Source organism: Aythya ferina, assembly GCF_964211825.1.
Source record: "Aythya ferina genome assembly, chromosome: 34".
In the NCBI taxonomy this organism is placed as follows: Eukaryota; Metazoa; Chordata; class Aves; order Anseriformes; family Anatidae; genus Aythya; species Aythya ferina.
This window is the reverse complement of record NC_140331.1, coordinates 516103-535563: the sequence shown is the minus strand read 5'-3', so window position 1 is coordinate 535563 and position 19461 is coordinate 516103. Positions and strand designations below refer to the sequence as shown.

The following is a 19461-nucleotide window of genomic DNA, read 5'->3' as shown; positions in this document are numbered from 1 at the left end:
TTTTTTACTTTTTTTTTTTTTTTTTTTTTTTTTCCTCATTAAACCCTTTTTCAGCGAATGTGGTTGTGGTGAAGTTCAACTGCCCACCTGAGTAAAACCACCACACAGATACAGAGGATCCAAGGCCCTCTATACTTGTATTGAAAAAGAGAAATTGGCAGCATATGAAGGACTTTGAGCTGCTTCAGAAGTGGTTGGTACTGAAGCACAGATCCTCCTGGCACTCTGCCTGCCAATGCTGGGTTGGGTGTTCAAAGGGAGGGTCCTCTCTACACATCATGCAACTGATGCTGTACTGAAGGGAATTTATCACACAACTCCAGGCTGGTGTGCAACTGAAGCATTTATTGAGTATACATTCTTGCATTTTATACGCTTATCATCTCTGCACGTGCCAGTTATGCTACTTGGCAAGCTTGTTCACTGGTGGCTATACTAGCATTCACGCAACTATCATGCTCTTATTCTACTCCTTGATTTGTTGTCATGTGGACCGCTCATGCTGGTTGTTTTCTCAACTCCTCAATTGTTACTTCTTCTTCGACCTTGTGCTACTTGTCTTGTATCTTATCTTGCATTTTTCTGCTAGCTACTTTAGTTCTGTGTCACTGGCTTCCAAACTGAGCTCCCATAATTCCCCCTTTTTGTGTTTCTATGAGCCAAGCTGATTGCACTGAGCATAAAAGCATTTTTTGGAAGCATTGAAATAAGCATGGTATGACTAACAGAATCACAATTACCATAATCAGCACTACAAATGCTCCTCTTATAAGTTCTCTCAACCATCTCCCTATTCCCAGGCTTTGCAACCATGATTCCAACCCTCACGTGCTAGTTGTTTACTTGTCTGTGAGCTCCTTGAGTTTGGATAATTGTTGGTGAATCGACTGAGAATGATCACCTAAGTTCATACAACACATGCTTTCGAATTCGTCACAAAACATGACAAGGACTTGTCATGTTTTGACAAATGCTGTACCCTAGTGTACTTTTGTTCATTATAATATCATTATAATACCAAAACACATCTCCATCCCAAAAGCTACCCACCTCCAAGGTGCGACCACCCTTCACTGAGCACGCACTCTGAATTTCTTAGAGCCTATTACTTTAAACGGAGATGGGAGAAGTTTTCACCAATCATAACTAAGATATGCTTGACTAGAGCCACTCAAGCTCCACCTAAAGATAGAAAATAATATAAATTGTCCTAAGAGGGAGGGGATGTTAGGGAAGATACCACTGTCAGGGGAGATACCATCCTGAGGGAATACAACATCCTTAGGACCCCCTGACTCCTGGGACCAGTTGATGGGCTGAGCCTCTCTTCCCCCCCCCCCCCCCCCCCCCCCCCCATTTGGACGCCTTTGGGTGAGATTTGAACACTTGGTTATAAATTTTTCTAGAGTCTTTGATTCTTTTAATGCACTAATTTCTAGGCTGCGTACCTGTAACACCTGTGTATTTCATGCATGCTAGCTTGCTTTTGCAGACAGTCACTATTGCTGGCAATCCAAAGAACCTGATTATCTGTTGCTGTAATAAATCACACTTGATTGCATTGTTATAGCTCTCATTAAGTGCAACTAGGGTAAGGGTGGTTATACGTTATTGGTGAATCCGTGACCATGATAGTTCAGTGTTCTGAATCCAGCCAGACCCCTAATGGTTAATGCGTTATTGGTGAATAGCTGACTGGGCCCCTAATTGTTGATGCATTATTGATGAATCCGACTGGACCCCTAACGGTTAATGTGTTATTGGTGAATCCAACTGGACCCCTAACGGTTAATGCGTTATTGGTGAAATCTGTGATTGTGATAGTTCAGTACCCTGAATCCGACTGGGCCCATAATGGTTAATCAGCTACACCCCTTAATGCAACAAGGTGCGAGCTTGAAGTAGTTTATTAGGGACTGGGGGTTGTATGGCCAAATTGGTTAAAAGATCGGCTCGAGAGTTGCCCTCAGTGAAAATGCCTGGTAGCACAGTATGACTGCAAACATATCACACAATACGGGTACAAACGTCGCTCAACAAGGAATAGGAGCTCTTTAAATTTTAAAAACAGCATCTCATTCTGAATGTGGTGTATTTGTGCCCTTTCTATTCGTTGTACTACTCCTACAGCATATTGCAAATCCGCCACAATGTTTAGTGGTTCATTGGACCAATTTTTAAAGGCCATGATAATAGCATGTAGTTCTATGATCTGGGGGGAGCCCTGTACCAAATTGATCATGTGCTGCCATTGTCCAATTTTCTCCCACGTAACAACCGCTTTCCCTGTCTTTCCTGACCCATCAGTAAAAACAGTTTGGCCTTGTACTGGTTGCCATTGATATAGTGGCTTTGGTTCAATTCTTATATTATTATAAAATGTGATCAATTTGTGAGAGGGGAGGTGTATGTCCACTCGTCCAGTAAAGCCCATGAGATCCAGCTGCATTTCCAGGCTGTTTTGCAGGCACCAATCAAGATATTCCTTCACAATGGGTATTACAACGGTTTCAGGCTCAATTCCGGCTATTTTCACAATTCTTTCCCTGCCTCTTTTTATTAAGGCTGCAAACATCTCCACGCTTGTCACTAGTGTCTTTGTGGGTTGGTGTGGCAGAAATACCCATTCCAACAAGAGTAATGGATCGGGGGCATTTGGATCCCATTGCGCTATAAGAGCTAGGGGTTGCAGGTCCTGGTTACACAAATAAAGTTGAATAGGCAATCCTTCTGCTCATCGGTGACATTGCTGCTTCATGAGTTCTCCTTCTATGTGACTCAGTGCTGTCTTTGCTTCCTTTGTCAGTTGCTGAGGCGCGTTGATATCATTGTCACCTTTCAGGAGATCAAACAATGGGGATAATACTTGATTATTAATTCCTCAATAGTTTTGTATCCAATTAATATTACCAATGAGCTTCTGTAGATCATTCAATGTCTTAACTTCTTGTGCTATGGTAATGCTTGGGGTTGAATGGTTTGTTGTAAGATTTTCCAGCCCAGGTATTTCCACGGTGCCTCTACTTGGATTTTCTCGGGGGCTATCCGCAACCCCCATGTTTGCAGTTCTTGTCTCAGCCTCTGAACTATTTCATGGGTTAATGATTCTGTAGACGATGCTATCATCCATGGATGCTATATCATCCATGTAATGATAAATACAGGTCTTGGGATATTGTTTTCTAATAGGGGCTAGGGCTTTAGCAACGTACGTTTGGCATATGGTTGGAGAATTCTTCATCCCTTGTGGAAGAACAGTCCAGTTATATCTATCCATAGGTTCGCTTTTGTTTATTTTTGGTACCAAAAATCCAAATCACGGTGCATCCTTAGGGTGGAGCAGAATGGTAAAAAAACAGTCCTTGAGGTCAACAATAATAATATTCCAGTTACGTGGAATCATGGTGGGAGAAGGCAAACCTGGTTGGAGAGATCACATTTCTTCCATCACCTCATTTATTTTTCTTAAGTCAAGTAGTAATCTCAATTTCCCACTCTTCTTTTTAATTACGAACACGGGCGAGTTCCGTGGACTGGTGGTTGGGACTATGTGCCCTGCTTTCAATTGCTCCTGAACAAGTTCTTGTAATGCTGTGACCTTTTCTGCGGGGAGCGGCTCTTAGAAGGATCAGACTCTTAGAAGGGCATGATGTCCATACAGTGTACATAAAAAATATGTTCGGGTAAACAGTCTGTGTTATCCCTGGCTCAGGCCATCCATGGGATTGCTTTCACTCAAGGCCCTGGGTGCTCTTGGTGAATAATGTAGGAAGATGGAGATGTCCCCGGTGCACCTCAAAGGGACTGTATTCACAGAGGGAACAGCCCCTGATTTGAACTGTATGTTGACAATTGCTATATCATGCTGTGTGTCATCGCTATGGTGTTAATGGAATTACAGGAGGAGTTACCCAGACTAATGAAGAATTAATCTTGATGGAACTGGGCAAGGGCAATGGTGATGGAACCAGACCTGGCTCCATCAGGCAACACTCCAACACCACTTTCTCCCATCCTGAAAGACCATTATGACAGATGGAGCCCAAACTCACGAACTAAACAAACTGAACAGACCTTTCAGAAGGATGGCCCATAGACTTAGTATGTTACATACATGTGCTATATCAAAGGACAGGAAAGGTGGTGGTGATTAATTGGGATGTACTGGGAAGTGTGGGACTGTGGTACTTTTACCCAGCTGGGCAACTAAACTCCACCACAACCCCTCTCATGCCCCCTCCTCAAAGGGAAAAGGGGAATAAATATGATGAAATGGGCTTAAGGGTTGAAATAAGGAAAGGGAGGTCACTCAACTATTATTGTCATGGGCAAAACAGACTCAGCATAGGGAGATTAACGTAATTTATTGCCTATTACTAACAAGCCAGAGCAGTGAGAAACTCAAAACATACTAAAAACACCTTGCCCCTATCCACCCTCTTCTACCTCCTCCCCTTAGCGGTGCAGGGGAACGGGGGCTGCGGTCAGTCCCTGATGCTTTGTCTCTGCTGCTCCTTCACGCTCACTCTCTGCCCCTGCTCCAGCGTGGTCCCTCCCACGGGATGCCGTCCTTCCTGAAGTGAGCCTGCAGGGGCTGCCCACAGGCAGCAGCTCTTCAAGAACTGCTCCCACACCACTCCGTATCACAGGGCCCATTCAGCAGCAAACTGCTCCAGAACAGGCCCCCCACTGGCGGCAGCTCCCCCCAGACCCCCTGCTTCTGTGTGGGCTCCTGTCCACAGGCTGCAGCTCCAGCCCGGGGCCTGCTCCTGTGGGGGCTCTCCATGGGCTGCAGCCTCCTGCAGGCCACATCCACCTGCTCCACCAGGGGTTCCTCCACAGGTTACTGTGTGAAGATCTGCTCCACGTGGAACCCATGGGTGCAGGGGGACAGCCTGCTCCGCCAGGGGCCTCTCCACAGGCTGCAGGGGAACTGCTGCTGCCTGCCTGGAGCACCTTCTGCTGCACTGGCCTTGGGGTCTGCAGGGCTGGTTCTCACTCCTCGCTCTCCCAACAGCTGTTGTAAAGCAGGTTTCTGGTTTTATTTATTTATTTTCCCCCTTTCTTAAATACGCTCTCACAGAGGTGCAAAAAACTTTGCTTACTGGCTTAGCTATGGGCAGTGGCAGGTCCCTTTGGAGCCATCTGGAACTGGCCCTTATCTAACACGCAGCAGCTGCTGGTCTCTGCTTACAGACACCACCCCTACGGCCCCCTACTACCAAAACCTTGACACATAAACACAATACAGGAACCTGAGCATGATGTAGATTATTCAGCTTAAGTAATGGATTTTGTCCTGGTTTCAGCTACAGTAGAGAAAATTTTCTTCCTTGTAGTGGGTATGGCATCGGTTTGGATTTATGATGAAAAATGGATTTATGATTTGTGTCAATAACACACTGACGTCTTAGTTGTTGCAGAACAGTGCTTACACGGGGCAAAGGACTTTTCTGCTTCTCATGCTGGTCTGCCAGTGAGGAGGCTGGGGGTGCACAAGAAGTTGGGAGGAGATAAAACCAGAAGAGTTGATTGCAGCTGGCCAAAGGGATATTCCAGACCATTAGATGTGCTCAGGAATAAAACCTGGGGGAGTTTGCCATGTGAGCTGCCAGAGCCAGGGGACTGGCAGAGCATCAGTTTGCACTTGGTAAGCAAAAGCATTGTGCATCGCTTTCTCTCTTTCTTTTTCTCTTTCTCTTTCTTTTTCTCTTTCTCTTTTTCTTCCTCTTTTTTCTCTTTCTTTTTTTTTTTCTTTTTCTTCTTTTCTTCTTTTGTTTTGTTTTGTTTATTTGTTTTCTTATTAAACCAACTTTACTACAACTTAAAAGTTCTTAGATTTTACCGTTTTCAGTTCGCATGGTGGCACTAAGCTAACAGCTGTGTGCGGTTTAGCTGCCTGACAGGTTCAACCAACAACAAAAGAGTCCTGACCCAGCCCTCAGTCCCTACGAGACCATCTTGCAACCCTGATCTCAGCACACTGAGCTCATGGAGAAACTAGCAAAGTAGGAAGACTTTGTTGTCTATTTCCTGGACATGTTCTTGACAGGCACTTTGGAATAAGACATTATTCCACTGCATTCAAGCAGTGCCCTAAGGAGATCCTGTCTGAGCATGCTGAAATGCTGTTCTGGAGGCCAGCTGTGTCACTCAAGTGCCCACTGCACGTCCCTGTCTGTGGTCCCAGCATGGCCACACAGCAGCACTGGCACCAAGCTGCAGGAGCAGCCAGGCCTTACACCACCAGCAGGGCTCAAAAGGAGAGTGTGGCAGTGGCGAGGGAGCAGCTCTGCATGGACCCAGCACTGGTGCTCCTTGGCTGTACTGCTGGGCCAGGGCTTTTTTCCCCTTCACCTCTGCACATGGGCACCCCAGGAGACACAGAAAATATTTCAGTAGAGGTATATTAAAAAAAATAAATAAATAAATAAAAATAAATAAAAATAAATTTAATTGGTTTAAATAGAAAAGCAAAATGAAAAATGGCATTTCTTTGTGGACAGCTTTTGTAAGAATAAAACTGAAAAACAAAAAGTAACAACTCAACAACATAAGACAGACTTGGCATACCGTGCATAACATTTTGAGTGATTTGCAGAACAAAGAAAGAACTCTGTTATGTATTAAATACACCTGGTCATCAATTTCCACACAGCATCCTTAAGCTCTTTGTTCCTCATGCTGTAGATGAAAGGATTCATTGCTGGAGGCACAATCGAGTACAGAATTGCCACCACCAGGTCCAGGGATGGAGAGGAGATGGAGGGGGGCTTCAGGTGGGCAAACAAAACAGTGCTGATAAACAGGGAGACAACAGCCAGGTGAGGGAGACACATGGAGAAGGCTTTGTGCTGCCCCTGCTGCGAGGGGATCTTCAGGACAGCCCTGAAGATCTGCACATAGGACAGCACAATGAAAATAAAGCACCCCAACAATAGAAAAGCAGTTACTACAACCATAACAGCTTCCCTTAAGTAGAAGTCTGACTGGGAGAGCTTGAGGATCTGGGGGATTTCGCAGAAGAACTGGTCCACAGCATTGCCATGGCAGAGAGGCAGTGAAAATATATTGGCAGTGTGCAGGAAAGCATTGAGAAAGCCACTGCCCCAGGCAGCTGCTGCCATGGTGGCACAGGCTCTGCTGCCCAAGAGGCTCCCATAGTGCAAGGGCTTGCAGATGGCAACGTAGCGATCGTAGGCCATGATGGTGAGAAGGGAAAACTCTGCTGAAAATAACAAGAGAAGCAGAAAGATCTGTGCAGCACATCCCCAGTAGGAAATGGCCCTGGTGCCCCAGAGGGAATTAGCCATGGCTTTGGGGAGAGTGGTGGAGATGGAGCCCAGGTCAATGAGGGCAAGGTTGAGGAGGAAGAAATACATGGGGGTGTGGAGGCGGTGGTCGCAGGTTACGGCGGTGAGGATGAGGCCGTTGCCCAGGAGGGCAGCCAGGTAGATGCCCAGGAAGAGTGTGAAGTGCAGGAGCTGCAGCTCCCGCGTGTCTGCGAAAGCCAGCAGGAGGAACTCAGTGATGGAGCTGCTGTTACACATTTACTCTGGGCAAGGGAGCGTGACAAAGAGAAAAAAAAAAAAGACAGTGCAGTATTTAAGGACTTTGCTGACCAAAACGCATTGCAAGTTTCATAGAACACCCTCCCGCACAATATTCTCTGCCTCATTAATTTCAGGAAGAGCATTCTGCTGGTCCTTGTCTTTCCTCTGGTTTGTGCTCTGAGGGTGCCATAACAAGCAGGGGGCTGTGCTGTGGGCTCTGCAGCAGTCAGTACTGGTCTACAGCAATAAGTAGAAGGGAACCTGGAGTGATCTGAGAAGTCCATTGGCCAGGGACATTTCCCTGTTTTCAGGTCATGAGGAGAAGGTCAAATAATCTCCCCAGAAACAGCAAAGGTAATGTTGGTACTGTCTGCACGCTGAGGAGAGTTTAGGGATTTTCTTAGGTGCCTCACAGAACTGCAGCAATGCTCGAGGAGCCTTAGTCTCTAATAAAAATACTTTTACTACATTAACATTCCCTGCCTCACCATGAGATCTGTAAAATAAAAGCAGAGACTGCAGAAAATGCATTGCTGTCATGTAGTTTTTGTCTTACACTTACCTCTGTTTCTGCAGTGCTGCCTACTTGCCAGGAGTTCCCTCCCTCCATCCCACGAGCTGTCCCAGCTCAGCTAGCCCAGCTCAGCTAGCCCAGCTCAGCCTAGCCCAAGGCATTTTATTGAATACTCCCGCCCCCCCCACGCCCCCCACCCCTCGCCACACACACACACACTTCCTGCCCCATGGATTTGGACAGAGCCCATCAGCCTCAGGCACTGAGAGGAAATGGAATAATTTTCTCAAGTGGTCCACGTCTGATGCAAACTCCAAAGTTTCTTGCAATGTTAATGTGTCCCACTGACATTACTGACAAAAGCTCCCCATGGACTCATTAGAGCAGAAGTACACAGGCAGTGATGATGGGGAGGTAAAGGTGAAGTAAAGGTGGCCCTGATGCTGAAGAAATCTTGATGTGTCCCATGAAATCCAATAGTCAGGTGTTGCAGAAAGAATGGCTGAAAACATGACAGACACCAGTATGGTCAGATCATGCTCTCTCTTTATTACCCGGATAGCCTGACTTTTATAGCAAATTTATCAGGGGCGAATAGTGTCTCACACAAGATTATTGGTTGAAAGCACTCAGACAAACAACTGCAAGAAAACAACCCCACCTGCAAGAAAACAATCCCCTTGCGATTAGCAGTCACGTAGGTCTTGTCCTCGAAGCCAGCTGCTGGCAACAATATTTTTAATTCCTCAATTGGGCGGTAAGGGAACATCGTCATGGGAACTCCTCATAGTCGTCCTGGTAGCTTGGTTTGCTCAGCTGAAGCAAGTCATGGCCTCCTTGCTGTTTCAAAAATACGCCAACAGTCAGGCCCTGACCCCAGCCTCTGGGAAGAGAGATCCTGTCCCTCCAGTGCAGATTAGGGCTCTTCCTGGGTCAGTTCAGTGTGGGGATGGGCAATACCAAGTTCAAGGCTACAGGAGGGCATCTCCTAGGCTCCTGGAGGGGGATGAGGAGGCAATGAGACCCTATTGCTGTAAGGATAAGGTGTCTCCTCATAGGCATCAGTGAAAGAGAAAAGAGCCAGAGACCAGCAAACAAAGCTGTTGGCTCTGTTGGGGGCTTTCAGCCTTGCAAAAGAACCTTGACCAAAACCACCACAGCATGACCTGTGCTGTCCCAAGTTTGCGCCTGTTTCCGTGCTGGCCTTAGACACCCACTGTGAATCCCCACCTTGCTCTCACCTGAGCACCTTCCTGCCTTGACTGATGTCCCTCCATCTGCCCTCAGTATACCATAAACCACAAAGTGACCTCTTGTACCACAGTTCCGTCCTTCAATAAACCTTTCTAGTCAGCCCCAATCTCACTGCCTGAAGCTGCATTTTGTGATATCCTTCCTTCCTTCCTTCCTTCCTTCCTTCCTTCCTTCCTTCCTTCCTTCCTTCCTTCCTTCCTTCCTTCCTTCCTTCCTTCCTTCCTTCCTTCCTTCCTTCCTTCCTTCCTTCCTTCCTTCCTTCCTTCCTTCCTTCCTTCCTTCCTTCCTTCCTTCCTTCCTTCCTTCCTTCCTTCCTTCCTTCCTTCCTTCCTTTCTTCCTTTCTTCCTTTCTTCCTTTCTTCCTTTCTCATTCTCTTTCCTACTAGGAGGAAAAGCACCCACACCTCTGAAACCACACATTAAGCAGTCTCTGCATACTTCTCTACTGCCTGGAGCCTCAATGCCACAGGGCCAAAGGAACCCGGGTCCCGCAGCCCCCTCACACAGGTCGTGCTCTTCAAGCCCTGAAGCCTCTCTTGGCAGACCTCCCCTCCACACTCTCCAGTTCCTTCACACTCCTGCAAAACCTGGAGCCATACCTTGGGACATACTGTTCCCAAGGTAGCAACAGCAGAGTTGAATCAAGGGGAACGACACCTCAAGTGGTCTGGGTGGCCCCCACTGCCCCTAAGGCATGTAAAGTGCCGGCCTTGCTTCCTATTGGCTGCTTATATGTACATGCTGCCTTCTTTCCAAAGGAGATTTTTAGGCACCCTGGGGTGATGCCTAAGTGCCCTGGGGAGATCCCTGACTGGTCCAGAAAAATGTGCATGGAGAAGACACTTGTGTGCTCCACTGAGACGCCTGGCTGCCTCAGCAGAAGCTATCTTGCTCCATGAAGGTTTGCCAAGATAGCTTGGTGATACTGGATTTTCTTGGTTGCTGCAGAGAAATGCTTGAGTGCTACTTGGGGACACTTGGTTACCCTAGGAAATGTTCTTTTGAGCCCAAGGAAGATGTTTGTTTGATCTAGGATAAAGCTTTGTTTCTCCAGGGAGGATTTTGGGTGCTCTAGGGAGATAGTTGGGTGTTTTCTGTGTGATGCTTGGCTCCAGCGAGATGCTGGAATGCTGTGGGAAGATGCTTGGATCTAGCCGGTTAGTGTTTGTGTCCCCTGGAGAGATGCCTGGGTGCCCACAAGGACATGCTTGAAAGACCCTGGCAGGTATTTTTGCAACCACCGAAGCACTATGGTGCCAAGGGAAGCATTTCCCATCTCCAATGAGATGCTTGTGTGTCTCAGATGGTGTTTTGGAGCCCTGGGGAGGTGCTTGGGTTCTCTAGTCAGATGAACTGTGGGGAGATTCTTGGCTACTCCAATAAGGTGTTTGTGTGTTTCAGGCAGGTGCTTCTATGCTGCAAAGAGATGCTTGGGTGCCTGGGGGAGAATTTTTGGTGCTCAAAGGAGTTGTTTGTGTGCCTCGGAGATATGCTTAAGCACCCTGACAGGTATAAGTTAGTGGGTAGGTATCCTGGGGAGATGCTCATCTACTCTAACACAATGGTTATCTGTCCTGGGGAAAATCTCAGTAATTTAAAGAGGTGCTTATGTGCCCTGGGGAGATGCTTTGGTGCCATAGAGGGTGCTCCTGGAAGATGCTTCTATTCCCAGGGGTCATTTTCGATTTCCCTATGGAGGTGCTTGACTTCTCCGGGGAGGTGCCTGAAGTCTCATTGGAAACAATCTTGTGCTTTCAGGATGTGCTTGGGTCCTCCTAATAAGATGGGTTTGTGATCTGGGGAGATGCTTGGGTGCTCCATGGAGATGCCTGTGTGCTGCAGGGAGAAGCCGGGTTACCCTTGGGACATTCATGTGTGCCTAAGGGTGTGATGGCAATGATTTGTTTTCTGGGGAGGATCTTGAATGCACTGCCCTGGGGCACCCTCAAATATCTCCTGGGAGTCCCAGCATCTTTCCAAACCACCAAAGGGCCATCCCAGACATGATTCCAAAGAACCCAAGCATTCCATTGCATCTCCATTTAGTACCCGCTGAGCATATCTTCCAGAGGGCACAAATCTTCCTGCATAACCCATGCATCTCCTTGATATACCCAAGCACCTCCTTGGACACACAAGCATGTCCATGGGTGCCAAAGAATCTGCCTAGGTCACCCAAGAGTATATTTCAAGCACCCAGGAATGTCCCTCCAGCAATGAAGCACCTCTCTGGGGAAACCATACATTGCCCTTGGTCAGCCAAACATCTTCCTGGGTACACAAGCATCTCCCTGGGGAATCCAACCACCTTCTTGGAGGACCCAAGGAGTTTCTTGGGGTATGTAAGCATTTTCCCATGCTATCTAAGCACCTCCAGGGGCACCCAAGCACCTCCCTTGGCACCACAATCACCTGCTTGTGCATCACAATTACATCCAGGGTCACATAAGCATCTCACAGGGGTAACCAAACAGCTCTCTAAGGAATTCAACAGCAGACTTGGAGCACTCCAGCACCTCCCTGGAGAATATAGACTGCTCTCTGCAGTACCCAACCATCTCCTGGGGCATCCAAGTCTCCCCAGGGGAAGTGAGCATTTTCCTAGAGAGCCAGGGATATTCCCAGGCCATATGAGATTCTCCCCAGGGTGCATAAGCATAGCCCTGAAGCACACAAACACCTCTCTGGAGCATCCAAATTCTTCCTAGGTCACCCAAGCATCTCCCTGCAGCACAGAAGCACCTGCCTGGAAACCCAAGCACCTCACCGGAGCACCCAAGAATCTCCCCACTGCACTCCTACATCTGAGTGGAGAACCCAAGAATCTCCCCAGGGCTCCAAAACACCATCTGGGGCACACAAGCATCTCACTGGACATGGTAAGCACCTCCCTTGGCACCGAAGCTCCCCCTTGGTAATAATAAAAAAAAAAGTACTAATCCTTCTATCATACTAGGAGGACCCCGGGCTCCTCTCCAAAGCACCCAATTTTTTACAGGGAGCATTCAGGCACCTCTCTGGAGAAGCCAAGCATCTCCCTGGGGAAAGCTAAAATCTCACCTGAGAATACAAGCATCTTCCTGCAGCACCATTCATGGCACCCAAGCATCTCCCTAAGGCACATGAACACCTCTTTACATCACCTGAGCTTTTCCCCAGGGTGTACAAGCAATGCACATTGATGGAGACACCAATGTGTACCCAGGGCACCCAAGCACCTTCCTGGGAGCACACAGGCATCTCTGTTGATTTACCCAGTTATTTTCCTGGATATCAACCAACACCAATCTGGCAGTCAAGAACCTCCCTGGTCACCCAAGCATCTTCCTGGACATCCCAGGATCTCCCCAGGGCAAACCGGCATCAATCCAGGGCATCCCTAAACCTTCCTAAAGCTCTAAAGCTCCCCCCAGAGCATCAAAAAATATGTCCTTAGGTCATTCAAGTATGTCCATTGGGCACCCAGGCATCTCCCCAGGTGACATGAGCATTTTCCTGGGGGACCCATGCATCTTCTATTAACACTCAAGCATTGCACACCAGATGCACTGAAAAATTGTCCCAGATCACTAAAGGGTTGTTTAGAAAAGTAAGGAACCTAGAAAGAGCACTTAAGCATCTCCTCAGGGCACCAAAGTACATCCTTCAAACACCCAAATACCTCTCAATCATTTCCCCAGAGAATGCAAGCAGCTTTACTGAGGAACAAATGGACTCACTGGACCACCACAAGATTCAGGGCACCCCAGCACCTCCAGGGAAAAGAGGCACCAACCTGGAGCAGCCAAGCAGCTCCTTGCAGCATCCCTGGACACACAAGGATCTCCATGGAGCACTCAAGCTTTAATACCCAGGCTCCTGCTCTGGAGCACCCTAGCACCTCTGGGGGAACACAAGCACCTCTTTGGACATTTAAGCATATCCCCAGGAAAACCAAGCACCTCCTGATGATCTCAGACATCTCCCCATGGTTTGTCAAGGGAGAATCTTGGGTGCACCTCCCTGGGGCAACTTCAAGTGTCCCCTGGGAACCCCAGCATCTTTCTGAACCACTGAAGGATCTCCCAAGCATCATTCCCAGGAAGCCAAGCATTCCTTTGGAGCTCCAAAGCATGTCCTCAGGGCATGCTCCCTGCATCAGTCCTGCAGAACCTTGGAGGAGACAAGGATTTCTCTGGACACATGAGGCTCTTCCCAGGTTATCCAAGAACCACCCTGGAGCATCCTGGAATCTTCCTGGGGCAACCAAGGAGATCATTTGGGAATCCAAGCATCTTCCTGAGTTTACCCTGGCATCTCCACTGAGTACCCATACAGTCCATATTTCAGGAAACACAAAGATCTTCTTTGTTTAACCCAGGCATCTCCATAGTATCCTTGGGGAACAAAAGAATCTCCTTTCAGCAGCCAAAACACTTTCCATCAAATCATCTCTCTTGGAAAAACAAGCATCTCCCTAGGGAACAGAAATATCCTTCTGGAGGAACCAAGCATATCTGCACAGCACTCAAGCCTCTCTCTGCAGCTACACAGTTTCTCCCAAAGGGACTTCCTTTGGAGTTACAATGGAAACATTTGGACCTCTCTGGAGCCTGGAAGCATCATTGCAGGGCACACAAAAACGAACCTTTTAAGGACGCAAGCATTCCTTAGGAGAAGCGAAGAATATTCCCAGGCACCCTGAGGTGTATGAAACAAGTGAGGCACAATGCAATTGCTCACCACCCACTGACCGATGCCCAGCCTATCCCTGAGCAGTCCGGCCTTCCCCCCCCCTCCCCCCCGGCTAGCCACCCCTATATATTGTTTAGCATGATGTCAGATGGTATTGAATACCCCTTTGGCTAGTTGGGGTCAGCTGTCCTGGGTCTGTTCCCTCCCAGCTCCTGCTGCACCCCCAGCCTGCCCATTGGCAGGACAGAGCAAGAAGCTGAGACGTCAGAGCAGTGTAAGCACTGCTCTGCAACAATTAAAACATCGTGGTGTTATCAGCACTCTTGTCATCCTAATCCAAAACATACATGTAGTGCCCTACCAGCTACTAGGAGGAAAATTAACTCTGTCCTACCTGAAACCAGGACAGGTAGAAAGACCGATCCCCACCCTGCTACAACCTCTTAAGAGGGAGTTCTGGAGAGTGATAGGGTCTCCCCTGAGCCTCCTTTTCTCCTGGCTAAACAACCCCAGCTCCCTCAAACTCTCCTCATCAGACATGTATCCTTGACTAGATACCCTGGAAGGAGCAGACCCTCTGCTTCTGCTTACCCTTACACAAACCCTCCAGGAGGGTTTGGAGCTCCTTGAGACCATCTTGCTGACATGGGTGACTGAGGAGCTGGTGAGGTGAGGTGACCCGCAGGACTTCATCCTTAGAACTCAACATGAAGTGCTCAGGGATTTGAAAGAGGTGAGAAGGCAGAGTTGAGGTTGCTGAGAGAGGGGAAGAAGGCAAAGCGGAGGACTTGAGGTGAGCTGACTTGGGCCTGCTGAGGAGCTCCAGGGCAGGGGGAACCTTGGGAATCTCCAGCATTCAGCCAACAGAAACCTCCTGAAGATGGCAAGGAGATGTGTCAAGTGCTGCATGTGGGGCAGAAAGCCTGCATCCATCAGGGCAGAGTTGGACCCGAGCAGCTGAGGAGAGATCCTGAGGAGAAGGGCTTGGGTGCTAGAAGGTCACCATAGGAGCCAGTGGGATATGCTGACAGGGAGTAAGGCCAGCTCCTCATGGGGCTGCATTAGGGGCAGCAGGGGCCAACCAGACCACCTGAGTTATCGTCCCCCTCGACTCAGTGCTGCTCTGGCTATTTCTGGAGCAGTGTGGCCCAGACTGAGTGACCTGGGCTTCTTTGGTGCAGTGATGGTGCAGTTTTTCCTCTGTAGAAAAGAGCATGAGAAAGAAAGAACATCACAAAATTCAGTTTTGGGGGTGGTGAGATTGGGGCTGAGGTGAAATGTTACTCGAAGAGCAGAGCTGTGGTGCAAGAGTTCACCCAGAGGGTGTCTAGATCAGCCTATGGCTTTATGTTTCATGGATTACTGAGAGTGGACAGAGAAACATCAGTCAAGGCAGGAAGGCGATCAAGAGAGAAAAAGGTGGGGAAGCAGTGTGGATGCCTAAGTCCTGAAGGGAAACAGATGCAGACATGGACAACCTGTGGTGGTTATGGTCAGGATTCTTTTGCAAGGCTGAATGTCCCCAACAGAGGGAACATCTTTGTCTACTGATCTCTGACTGTTGTATTTGTCAGTGATGCCTATGAGGAGACACCTCATCTTTACAACAACCGGGTCTCAGTGCTTCCTCATTCCCCTCCAGGAGCCTAGGAGATGTCCTCCTGTAGCCTTGTGCTTGGCATTGCCCTTACCCACTTTGCACCAACCCAGGAAGAGCCCTGGAGGGACAGGATCTCCCTTCCCAGAGGCTGGGGTCAGGGCTTGACTGTTGGACTTCATGGGACACATCAAGGTTTCCTCAGCATCAGGACCACCTTTACTTGGTCTTCGTCTCCCCGTCATCACTGCCTGCACTTTTCTGCTCTAACAAGTCCATGGGGAGCCTTTGTCAGTAATGTCCCTCAGTGGGACTCCTTAATGCTGTGAGAGGCTTTGGTGTTTGCATCTGCATTGTCTACTTGAGAAATGTCTTCCATTTCCTCTCAATGTCTGAGGCTCCTGTGGTCTACCCAAACCCACCAGGGGGAGGGGAGGGGGTCAGTAAAATGACTGTGCTGTTCAGCTGGGACAGCTTGTAGGATAGAGGGAGGGAGCTTCTGGCAAGCGGGCAGCACTGCAGAGACAGCTGTGTCCAGGAGCAGCTCATCTGCAAGGCGCAGCAGGGTTGGGGGCACTGCATGCAGCTGACATGGGGAGGAGAGAGGAGGGGAAGAGAATTCAGGGCAGCCTGGGTTAGGAAGACAGAGGAGTGCTTGCTGGGGGATAAATCTTCCCAGCCACCTCCCCATGGTAAGTCTCTGGGTGCAGGGTAATGCTGCTGCACACCGTGCCAGGCTCTCCCGGAGCTGCCACATCCCTCAGTTGATGGGAGCTGTCAGGAGGATGCTTGGTGTTGGAATTGAAGGTCATGCAGGGCTTGTGTGTTGCAGGGTCAGTGTGCAGGGATCAAGGGCTCCCTTCTCTTTGGGCTGGCTGCAGGCTGTGCAGCCAGAGGTGCAGGCAGGGGTGCCCAGGGCTGTGGTGCAGAGCAGGGTCCCTGCTGTGCCCCAGGGGCTGTGTGCCGGGGCAGGGCCTCTGCCGCCTACCAGGCACAGCACTCAGCCTGCCTGGGGAGCTGCCCAGGGCACTGCAGGGAGAAGCTGTAGGTGGAAGGAGCCCCCCCTGGCAGGGCAGGGCAGGGCAGGGTCCTGCTGCTGCCCAGAGCCTGCTGCCTGGGGCAGGCTGCTCACAGTCCCACACCTCCCCAGGGCATTTCCCAGCAAAACTGCAAGGAAAGAGCTACCTGATGGCAATGCAGATTTTACAATCTTCTATTTTCCTGCCCATGTGCTGAAGCAGTCTGATGGTAATGGAGTAATAGCGTCCATATTAAAGACTAAGGCTCCTTGAGCATTGCTGTAGGTATGAGGCACCTCACACACCTCAGCATACAAAGAGTACCAATGTCACCTTTACTGTTTCTTAGGGAATTATTAGACCTGCTCCTCATGTTCTGCAAACAGGGAGATGTTCCTGGCCACTGGACTTCTCAGTGTACTGGGTCTGGCTGGGATGTTAACTTCCCCTGCAGCAGCCCATACAGTGCTGTGCTTTGCATTTGTAGCTAGAACAGCAGTGTTGTCACACCAGCGTTGTTTCTGCTGCTGAGCACTGCTGGCAGAGCATCGGGCCTCTCTCTAACCCTCCTAGGGGGTGGGCAAAAAAAGTGAGAAAAGAAACATCACCAAGGCAACTGACCTAAACCAACCAAAGGGATATTCCATACCATATGATGTCACATTCAGCAATAAAAGGTGGAAAAAGGAAGAAGAGGGGAGGGGTGGGCTCTCGTGAAAATGTCGGTCCTCCGCCCGAACGCTGGCTACATGCGTTGAGGCCCTGCTTCAAGGACATGGTCAAGCGTCGCTCATTTGTGGGCAGTGGAGAGTAAGTTCTTTCCTCTGCACTTCCACATAGCCTCTATTTGGTTTTGTTTTTGTTTTGTTTTTTCCCTTTCCCCCTCTTTTTTCCCCTTTCCTTTTTTTTCCTTTAGTTAAATTGTTTAGTTAATAATAATATTTCCTTAATAATTATTATTTTTTCCTTTAATTAAATTATCCTTATCTCAACCTGTGAGTTGTTCTTTACTTTACTTCTTCCCCTCCGCATCTAAGGAGGGGGAGTGAGAGAGCAGTTGTGGTGTTTAGCTGCCTAGCATGGTAAAACCACCACACTCAGATTACTCTGGATTCTGTTCTACCTCTTGCTGTAGACCTAGACTGACTGTTGCAGAGCCCACAGCGCAGCCCCCTGCTTTGTTGTGACACTCAGAGCACCAACGAGAGGTAAGCCAAGCAGCTGCAGAAAGCTCTCCTGGAATTCAGTGAGGCAGTGTGGTGTTTGTAGGGTATTCTATGAGAGGTGCAATGGATTTTGGTCAGAGAAATCCTTAAATTTTGTACAGTCTTTGCTTCTTTTGGACAGGCTCCCTTGACCAGAAGCACTAAATGTGTAACAGCAGCTCCATCACTGAGTTCCTCCTGCTGGCATTTGCAGACACACAGGAGCTGCAGCTCCTGCACTTCTGCCTCTTCCTGGGCATCTACCTGGCTGCCCTCCTGGGCAACAGCCTCATCATCACAGCTGTAGCCTACAACCACTGCCTCCACACCCCCATGTACTTCTTCCTCCTCAACCTTGCCCTCCTCAATCTGTGCTCCATCTCCACCTCTATCCCCAAAGCCATGGCTAATTTCCTCTGGAACACCACAACCATTTCTTATGCAGGATGCACTGCACAGGTTTTTTTGTTAGTCTTTTTGATTTCAGCTGAATTATCTCTTCTCACCATCATGGCCTACGACCGCTACGTTGCCATCTGCAAGCCCCTGCACTATGGAAGCCTCCTGGGCAGCAGAGCCTGTGCCACCATGGCAGCAGCTGCCTGGGGCAGTGGGGTTCTCCACGCTGTGCTGCACACTGCCAATATATTTTCACTGCCTCTCTGCCATGGCAATGCTCTGGACCAGTTCTTCTGTGAAATCCCCCAGATCCTCAAGCTCTCCTGCTCAGACTCCTACCTAAGCGAAGTTCAAGTTCTTGTGGTTACTGCTTTTCTATTTGGGGGTTGTTTTGTTTTCATTGCGCTGTCCTATGTGCAGATCTTCAGGGCCGTACTGAGGATCCCCTCACAGCAGGGACAGCACAAAGCCTTTTCCACATGCCTCCCTCAACTGGCAGTGGTCTCCCTCTTTATAAGCACTATTATGTTTGCCCAACTGAAGCCCCTCTCCATCTCCTCTCCATCCCTGGATCTGGTGCTGGCAGTTCTGTACTCAGTGGTGCCTCCAGCAGTGAACCCCCTCATCTACAGCATGAGGAACAAAGAGCTTAAGGATGCTGTGTGGAAACTGATGACCAGGTGTTTTTCATAACCAATAAACATTCTTGCCTCCCTTCTTCCGAAAACAACTGAAAACTTTACTCACAATAGACCTTGCCTGTCCTTTGTGCTGTTTTTACTGTTTTTATGAGTAATTTTGTTCACTTAGAAATAATATTCTTCATTTTGGTTTTCTATTTAAACAAAATAAAATAACTTTGTTTCTTATATATTTTCTCTGAGGCCTTTTCTGTGTCTGCAGCGGCAGTACCCATGTGCAGAGGTGAAGGGTAAAGAGCCAGGCCAGGAAGCACCATCACTGGGTCTGTGCAGAGCTGCTCTCTTGTCACTGCCACCCTCTCCTTCTGAGCCCTGCTGGTGGTGTAAGGCTTGGCTGCTCCTGTAGCTTGGTGCCAGTGCTGCTTCTTGTCTGTGTTGGGACCACAGGCAGGGACAGGCAGTGGGCACTTGAATGACACATCTGGCCTCCAGAAGACCTAAATGCAGCTCTGATGAAAGGACTGGCTACTCCTGTAGCTTAGTGTTAGTGCTGCTGTGTAGCTATGCTGGGCCTGCAGGACAAAGTGCAAGACCTGAATGCAGCT

At 48.8% G+C, this 19461-nt stretch overlaps 4 protein-coding genes across 11 annotated transcripts in view; 1 reads left to right on the top strand and 3 right to left on the bottom strand.

The window, feature by feature from the left end:
• LOC311425839 (uncharacterized protein) overlaps positions 1–19461 on the bottom strand; it is a 329482-nt gene that overhangs the window by 286789 nt on the left and 23232 nt on the right. The gene's annotated exons all lie outside the window — the stretch shown is intronic.
• Positions 1–19461, bottom strand: part of LOC311425795 (uncharacterized protein) — a gene marked incomplete at its 3' end in the record, with an annotated part of 311807 nt that overhangs the window by 269268 nt on the left and 23078 nt on the right. The gene's annotated exons all lie outside the window — the stretch shown is intronic.
• Positions 6627–7550, bottom strand: LOC311425788 (olfactory receptor 14A16-like; the record flags this gene model as incomplete). The annotated part of the gene is made up of 1 exon (XM_084501801.1): positions 6627–7550. The coding sequence occupies one exon, from the start codon at positions 7548–7550 to the stop codon at positions 6627–6629; it is 924 nt and encodes a 307-aa protein (XP_084357927.1).
• LOC311425829 (olfactory receptor 14C36-like) lies at positions 17982–18908 on the top strand (the record flags this gene model as incomplete). Its single annotated transcript, XM_084501854.1, has 1 exon — positions 17982–18908. The coding sequence occupies one exon, from the start codon at positions 17982–17984 to the stop codon at positions 18906–18908; it is 927 nt and encodes a 308-aa protein (XP_084357980.1).